A 9,191-nucleotide genomic window follows, 5' to 3' on the forward strand; every position below is an offset into this window, starting at 1 on the left:
TATTATCATTATTATCATTACTATAATTATTATTATTATCATTATTATTATCATTATTAACATTACTATTATTAGTTATCATTACTGTTATCATTATAATCATTATCATTATCATCATGATTATCATTATTATTGTCATCACTGTTCTTATTACATTATTATTATTTATTATCATTATTATCATTATTATTATATCATCATCATCATCATCATCATCATCATCATCATCAACATCATCATCATCATTACTGTCATTAATACTAATGTTATTATTATTGTCTTCATTATCATTGCTATCATCATCATTATCAGTATTATAATAATTGTTATCATCTTTATTATCATCATTTCTATTATTATTACTTTTAATATTATTATTGATATTAGTATTAATAATAACTTCATCATTGTTGTTATTATAATAATCATCACTATTTTTTGTTATCATAATAATTATTATTATTGCCATTAGTTTTGTTATTATTATTATTATTATTATTATTATTATTGTTATCTTCATTATCAATGTTATCATCATCATCATTATTATTATTATCATTACTATTATCTCTATAATCATTATCATTACCATTATCATTATTGTGTTATTATTTTTCCTATTACTCTTACTTTAATCATTATTATTATTATTATTATTATTATTATTATTGCTATTATTATTATTATCATTATTATTATTATAATTATTATTATCAATGTTATTACTGATATTATTATTATCATTATATATATATATATATATATATATATATATATATATATATATATATTTTTTTTTTTTTTTTTTTTTTTTTTTTTTTTTTTTTTTTTATTATTATTATTATTACATACATTGTCCTTATTTTGGAAGATGAATATGTTGCTTGAAGTTTTGCATCTTATCATATCCACCACAAGTGAGCTCCATGTTTATATAAGGCCTTTTTTTCTAGCATTTCCGAAACCCCTAACGCTTTGATACACAATTTTCCTTTATTGGAACCTGTTGAAACATCTTTATTGGAACCTGTTGAAACACCTTTATTGGAACCTGTTGAAACACCTTTATTGGAACCTGTTGAAACATCTTTTCGTAATGTTCGTATTAGTTTGTACAGCACTACCTTGAAACAATGTCTTACACTCCGGCCAGCCAGTCAGAGCCCAATACTCCTCAATGTATTACACATGCGCCTCAGACAGATGTTTATATTTCATTAAATACGAATCGCATCGTATGTTTCTTGATACAAAATTCTCAAAAATATCAAAGAAAAGATGTATCTTCATTGGCTGATATAATTCAAACAATAAGTAAATGCCTGTGATTGTTGAAATTATCTTGTCTGAGATTAGGAGTCTGCGACCACGAAGCTCACTCAAAAACTCATGCAACTCCCACTTTTCATATGATGAACAATAAGTAGTTTTTAAAATTTGCTTTGGCTAAATCTGAGAAATACATTTAAAAGTTTATTCAACCTTGCGAAGTGAAGAGTGGTGTGTATAAACAAGATTCATAGTAGTTAGGTAAATTTTCCATTTTATTTGAAGTTTCCACAATATTTTGCTTGTAACTTAGAAATCATACCAGCATGTTAAACACTGACTGTTGATTTCTTACGTAAAATGAATTAACTTTTTTTTTTTTCAAAACTATATGATGGTGTGCTTTGTAGCGACCGTGATACAATATGAAACAATGCATAAAAGTATTAGGGGTTTTGGGATGGTATAGAAAAGGCTTTTAAACTCTGAATCTCATATGAATTTAAGTTCTACAGTTCACAAACATTTATTTGTCTTTGTGCTGTAATATATCAATGAATCAAGATGCACAGCCTGTCCTTTTGATGTCTTTTATATTTAGATTTTTAATCATAGCGGTACTGAATAATTTCGAAGATATTCATCCCGCTGAAGTGTGTGTGTGTGTGTGTGTGTGTGTGTGTGTGTGCGTGCGTGCGTGCGTGCGTGCGTGTGCGCGTGTGTGTGTGTGTGTGTGGTGTGTGTGTGTGTGTGTGTGTGTGTGTGTGCTGAGTCCCACTTTTGTACATCTGGCAGCCACTTCGGTGTAAACATAGAGGAAATAGTATTTTTATGAATGAGGCAAAAATCCTAGGTTGTTTGTAACAAAGAGTATATAAAAGGCCAACAAGTGTACCGCTATCTATTTTTGGAAACTACGTAAGCCATTTCATTTTGTCCTCTTCTTCAAAGAAGTGACAACATGTAGTATTAGTTATCACTGACATTGTGCTGGGATATTTTTCAAATGCGATTTCCTGGAAGTGTTTGTTTATCGAAAAAGCAACACATATGGAGGTGAAGCGACATATCCCCCTTCTTTCAACACAGCAAGTATCAGTTATATCTGCATATTTTTTGAAACCTTAAAATGCTTCATGCTTTGAAAATATATGTAGAGTAGCTGTATCAAATATAATTCTTCAAATTCGCTGATACCTTTCTAAATGGTTTTCGTAGCTGCACCATCTAGCAGCGGCGAATCGGACTAATGGAGTGACAGTTTCTTTTTCGCCTTAATGTAATTCAGTAAACAAAAAGCATGCTACATTATATTTTTCATTACAGATCATTACCAGAACGCAGCAGGGCTGCAATGAACATGTAGATATTTTCACTATGTGTGTGTGTGTGTGCGCGCGTGTGTGTGCGAGTGCGTGTAAGACATTATATCAAGGTAGTGCTATACAAACTGATACGAACATAACGAAAAGATGTTTCAACAGGTTCCAATAAAGGGAAATTGTGTATCAAAGCGTTAGGGGTTTCGGAAATGCTAGAAAAAAAGGCCGTATGTGAACATGGAGCTCACTTGCGGTGGATATGATAAGATGCAAAACTTCAAGCAACATATTCATCTTCCAAATTAAGGACAATGTATATAATAAGTAAAAAAAATAAAAAAATGGTCCGTCTGAATCTGAAATATACACTGGAAAGTCTCCACAGCCTTGCGAAGCGAAGTGGTATGTACATAAATAGTATATTCGTAAATCGCAGTCGCAGATTGTCATGTTCTTTTTATTTATTTAAAGCTCCCATGATTTGCTTCTAATCAAAATCATAGTCGCATATTAAGTTGTTAATTGTTATTATTGTATTTATTTAGAGTGGAATTATGAAAAGTAACTGATATTTTCATAACCTTGTATGTCGAAACATATTTCGTGATCCCGTGTTCCTCGCTGTCTATTTTATTGCCTCCTCCCTTCCTTCTTTCTCTCCACCTGAGATTTCAAATTTTGAGGGTAAGGAAGAAAGATAGCCACAAGATCATGCTACAATTTTACCGAATCCAAAATGCCAAATTAATTATTTTCCGCTCTCAGCAAAATGTTGAAAAAGGCAGATTAATAGAATGAAACCAATGGAGGTTGGGCGTTGCTTAGACTTCTATACTGTCGAAGCGCCGGTTGACGTTCCCGTTGAAGCATCGGCTGGGGTCCCGGTTGGAGCGCTTGTAGGTCCATCTGTTGTAGGGGCGTCTGTTGTTAGCGCATCCGTTGTCAGTACACTTGTTGGGGTATTTGTTGTAGGTGCATCTGTTGGAGCATCTGTTGTCGGCGCATCAGTTGTTGGAGCATCCGTTGTCAGTTCATCTGTTGGAGCATCTGTTGTCGGCGCATCAGTTGTTGGAGCATCTGTTGTCGGCGCATCAGTTGTTCGAGCATCCGTTGTCAGTTCATCTGTTGGAGCATCTGTTGTCGGTGAATCTGTTGTTGGAGCATCCATTGTCAATGCGTCTGCTGTTGATATATCTGTTGTTGGAGCAGCTGTTAATGGGACAACCGCTGTTGTAGTTGTTGGAGCATCTGTTGTCGGTCCATCGGTTGGTGCATTTCTTGGTGTAGCTGTTGTTGCAGAAGTTGGAGCCGCTGTTGATGGTGCAGATGTTGGAGCATTTGTAGTTGGGACATCTGTTGTTGGAGCACCTGTTGTCGGCACTTCGGTTGTTGGAGCATTTGTTGGTGGTGGGGTTGGAGCCGTTGTTGATGGTGCATGTGTTTGAACCGCTGTTGGCGTTGCAGGTGTTGGAGTCGCTGTTGATGGTGCAGATGTTGGAGCTGCTATTGTTGTTGTAGGTGGTGGAGCCGGTGTTGCCGGTGTTGGAGCCGCTGTTGTTGTTGCAGGTGTTGGCGGTGCAGATGTTGGAGCTGCTGTTGGCGGTGCAGATGTTGGAGCCGCTGTTGGCGGTGCAGGTGTTGGAGCTGCTGTTGGTGGTGCAGGTGTTGGAGCTGCTGTTGGTGGGACAGACGTTGGAGCCTCTGTTTGCGGCGCAGGTGTTGGAGGAACAGTTGTTGGAGCCGCTGTAGGTGTTGGAACTACTGTTGGCGATGCAGGTGACGGAGCCGTTGTTGATGGTGCAGGTGTTGGAGCTGTGAAGTGTAATGGTCATTATCTGGTATTTATAAAACTATTATCCCAATTATTGATATTGCAGCTATGATGTGTGTTGCTGAGGTGTTCCTGGTTTTCTCAGTGTTATTTTTTGTTTTGATTTTTTTTGTTAATGCTATTATTACTCTCTCCATATGCAAATATTGCTATCATTGATCTATAACGAGTCATTAGTATCATCATTAGCAGCGGGCTTGTGAAATACATTTACAAAGATGAGAGTGGAGGGAACTATGAATAGCAAAAGGCCTGCATCGATATGCACAAAAGGTCATAGCATTTTCTTGTACGGTTTGCAAGACTGTCCTATAAACAGTCTCTGGCTCTAAAATTGTCCTACAATTTGTCTTGCTTTAACAAAGATTATTATCCTTAGCGATTTCATCTAAAGGCATTCTCGGCACATATATCTAACGTTGTTTCCTACAATTTTATCGTTCCCCCACATTTTAATATATTTTTTTTGGTTCAGTAGCACTTTTTTCTTTCTTTATTCTTTTTTTACCAATTACATAAATTACTAAAACGTTAAACGTTCTAAATATAGTATTTACTTAAATGTACATCCTCCACTCACTGCCCCGGCCGTTGTTATTAACTGTCCCCTACTCGGTATAAAGATCGTTCTACGTGCGTGAGGTACCTCTAAACATGTTTCAAACAAGCATTCATGGATAAAATTACGGAGTGAAAGACCTTTTTTCCGCAATAGACAATTCTCGAAGTGTATCGGGTATTGCCTTTTTTAAAAACCCAGGGATTTTGAATATTTTGTCCCTCTTTTCAATGAACTTGTGTAAAGTAGTTATATCTGGTAGAAAATGTGAAAAAAACTCACCTGGCTTGCAACAGGCGCATTTCTTGCCTTTGCAACCACCTACAATCACTCCATGCTCGCAGTTCCTCTTGTAGGTGACGCACTCTCCTCCTGCTTCTTTGCATGACTCTTTTTCCCTGCATTTCTTGGCGCAACAAACACATTTTTTACCTTTGCATCCTCCGTCAATCTCACGTTGCTTGGAGCCACATTTCTTCTTGCAAGAGCCTTTGAATTTATCACATTTCTTTTTATTTTTCGCGGAACATTTATCTGGCGGGACAAAGAACGTGCGTGTTATACATCAAGACAGTAAGCATACAACATGTCGGTTATAATATATAAAGACTATTACATCGATCAAATTGATTATATTTGTGATACTTACTTTTGTCACAGCAAACACAAGGTTTCGATTTCTTGCAAAATATCTTTATCACACGATTTGGATTGCAATTTTCGTCGCATTTTCCACCACGTTTTCTGCATTTCTTCTTCCTGTTCTTGCATCTCTTCCTCTTTTCTTGAATTTTGTTATCGTTCATGGCAGTTTTCGGTTTGACCTGTGTTTCTGAAACAAAAACTAATAGCGATAAGAAAATACGTTTCGCCCTTTCCACTAGTAAGGGCATTAGCAACATTAGCAAGTTATATTTTTTGTTGTTGTTGTTGTTGCTGTTGAAAGATAGCTTTTAAGCGGTATCTACAATTATTGTAATATTGGCAATGGTAAAAATGAAGGTGATGTACTGTATTCCAATTTATCACGGTCATTAGAGAATTACTTTGAGAAGTGAATGTAGATAGCAATGTTCGTATTTCGGCTGAGACCGAAATACGAAATTATAGAATTTGGGAGAACAAAGTAATGAACATGTTTATTTGGATTTTTAATTTTAACGTGTGCTGTTGATGAATTTGACATAAAGAATGGTTTATGCAAGGCTCACGAGGGAATCACGTGTGTGAGAAATCCTTTTATATACCATATCTTGAACCTTTTTAGCAAGATGACATGCATTGTGTATTGTGATAATTAGTCAGATAAATCAATAATAGTTATTAGTGCGTGTCAGCATACGGTTTCCTTTGAGAAAAATGTGAAATATAAGTCTGGAGATTTATATTGCTTATTTTATATTTCTCGTAATCCTTACACAGTAATCCTTTGAAACAAAATGGAACCAACCCACCCCATCATTAATATGAGTTTATTTACGTTCACATGTATCTGTGTTCTTTCGTGTATGTGTGTCGAAGCTTCTAAGCATGACTCACCTTTGGCCTTGCAACACTTGCAGTTGCCTGGGCAGTCCTCCTGCAACGGCTGCCCCTTGCAGGACTTCCGACACTTTCCTCCAGCCTTGGTGCAACTGTTGCTGGCTTTGCAGCCTTCAGGTTTTGCGTGCTTCGTGGATTTGGTGCTTTTCTTATCTATAATTTTTTTTAAAGTAAAAATAGTGTTCAGTTTGTGAAATTTCTTTCTGGCTCGTTTCGTTCCATTTACTTTGGTTGATTGCTCTTATATAGAACTTATATTTCTGATAAATACGGCACATACATACACTGGATATATAATAAAATAGCTACACATAGGCGTACGTGGATTTATTTATACAAGTCTTCCGTGTTCTTGACTCACCTTTGGCCTTGCAACACTTGCAGTTGCCTGGGCAGTCCTCCTCCAACGGTTGCCCCTTGCAGGACTTCCGACACTTTCCTCCAGCCTTGGTGCAACTGTTGCTGGCTTTACAGCCTTCGGGTTTTGCGTGCTTCGTGGATTTGGTGTTTTTCTTCCCTGTATTTATTTATTTATTTTTATTATTATTATTATTTTATTTTATTTTTTATTTATTTTTTTTTTTTTTTGGAAAAGTAGGAAAATATTCAACTTGTTATGATTTCCTCCCATTTATTTCCATTTTTTAGATTGCGGTTCACTAAGATGAGTGAACAGACATGATGCCCATGTACACAGACAAGTTGGATTCAAGTAATCACATGAGCACCATGTATTGCAGAAAATAAAATTATGTGATATGTTACATTTATGCGCCTTTACTCGATTTATCAGTAAAAACAATCTAGTAGTATAGATCCCCCAACCACAAGATTAAGATGTAAAAATTGACAAAAATCTGCTAACAAAAGAGGGCCTAATCATTAGTAGAAAATTATTAGTATCCTTCACAAAGAATGGATAGGGTGAGACATCGTTATGTGGCTCATACTTTTGTTTCAGAATCAGAGTTCAAACTGGACTAGTACGAATAATAGCAAAGTGAAGTGAAGGGGATGTAACAAGAAGGAAAAATGCAGAGGGACGTGGTGGAGAATGTGATGAAAATTGTGACCCTTTAGTTTCCGGTCATCCAGTTTTTGAACATCCGTGACCAAGTCTAATCTAGTTATTCAACCCTTAATGTCTTGTTAATCGACTCTCACCCCTTTTTTGTTCTATATAAAAATCACGATAACCCATTTCGATCATCTTTTAAAACAATGCTGTCTCACTTATAACTCCCACCACTGGCAAGTAGCGTGAAGAAGAGAGCGATTCTACATAAGCTTCCCCTGTCAGCTCACAGCTTCTCCATCAAGACATCTGCAGTGCCTCCCCATGGTCACCCATGGAAACTGGGTACCTTACGGTTCTAGACTAAACTGTGGAGGATTTCAGAGCAGTAGGAGGCGTAGAGGTACAGACTCATGCCCCACGGGCCTTGTACCAACTTCTGTCCCCCCAGCTCCGTGGTAACCAAGTGAATCGCAAGACAAGTGCTTTTATTGTTGACGCTTATAAGAATGACTCACACCTTTTGCGCCTATTTGCATCATATGCAGTTGGACCTGGGTCCAGTCCAAATCACTCACAACGGCTGCCCTTGCAGGAACTGTTCCGTTTCTTGCTCACCTTGGATTGCAACTTGGTTGCTGGGCTTTACCAGCCTTACGGGTTTGCAGTGACTTCGTGATTTGCTGCCTTATGCTAAATGTTTGTCTGGTTTCAGCTTCGTGTTTTTCTTGCTTCTGGTTTGTGCCTTTTACTTTGTTGATTCTTTATATAGAATTATATTTCTGATAAATACGAATACATACATGATGATATAATAAATTTTACACATAGGTATGATATATTTATAAAGTACTTCGTTTATATCATTTACTTGCATACTTCATTCCTGAGTATCTAGTCTTGCAGACTTTTCCTTTTTCTTTTTGTTTTGCTTTTTTTTTTTTGTGCTCAGGAGTTGGGTTTCCCGTATAATATGCACTGATAATATTAATTATTTTAAATTATATATTTAAAGAATTATTTATTATAAATAATGACAAATAATATAAATAGTATGTATGTATATGTTTACATAAAATTTTATTGTATTTACATATATATATAGCCTATGGCGGTATATGGTTAACTCGATAAGACTTACGACGGCAATCTGATTCAATTGATCACCGGCGTGTTGTTTCCCTTGTGTATTGATTTTTGATTGTACCAAGCCAACTTGGGTGTCCAGCCACCATCAGCGCCAAGCCCGGATAATAAATATTCTTTAAATATCACATTCAAAGGAACTGGTATTGTATTGTATCAAAAGCATCCAAATAAACTAAATTAAGTATCATGCTGTACCATTCAGACAATTATTACGTTAAAGATAGAAAGTATGAGCCCTACATAGCACAAAATCAAGACGTAAAAGGTGGGCCTTTAGTCAAACGACAACAGTCATCGCCTGGGGGTGCTCAAGGGACGCATTCAGAAAGCCTCGAATTCATGCGGAAGCGAAAAAGTTCTAGTTTGACAGGGCCTCTGCTAATAGCGCTCACTTCCACACATTCACATATGTGCGTACATATGGACATGTATATATTACGACTTAGGAGATTTTGGACCAGTTCCCTTTTAGGATCTTTAAGGATAAGAAAATCTGTAGGACCC

At 36.3% G+C, this 9,191-nt stretch overlaps 1 protein-coding gene across 1 annotated transcript; it reads right to left on the reverse strand.

Annotated features, from left to right (window-relative positions):
* Positions 1 to 2,706: 2,706 nt before the first annotated feature.
* On the reverse strand, positions 2,707 to 7,337 carry LOC119574415 (mucin-2-like). Its single transcript, XM_037921636.1, has 5 exons — positions 6,885 to 7,337; positions 6,521 to 6,676; positions 5,631 to 5,813; positions 5,264 to 5,515; positions 2,707 to 4,403 (listed from the first exon to the last, which is right to left on the reverse strand). Exons 3-5 carry the CDS (start codon positions 5,785 to 5,787, stop codon positions 3,421 to 3,423), a joined length of 1,392 nt encoding a protein of 463 aa, XP_037777564.1. The 5' UTR covers positions 5,788 to 5,813; positions 6,521 to 6,676; positions 6,885 to 7,337; the 3' UTR covers positions 2,707 to 3,420.
* Between the last annotated feature and the right edge of the window lie 1,854 nt (positions 7,338 to 9,191).

This window comes from Penaeus monodon, chromosome 6 (assembly GCF_015228065.2).
Source record: "Penaeus monodon isolate SGIC_2016 chromosome 6, NSTDA_Pmon_1, whole genome shotgun sequence".
Classification (NCBI taxonomy): Eukaryota; Metazoa; Arthropoda; class Malacostraca; order Decapoda; family Penaeidae; genus Penaeus; species Penaeus monodon.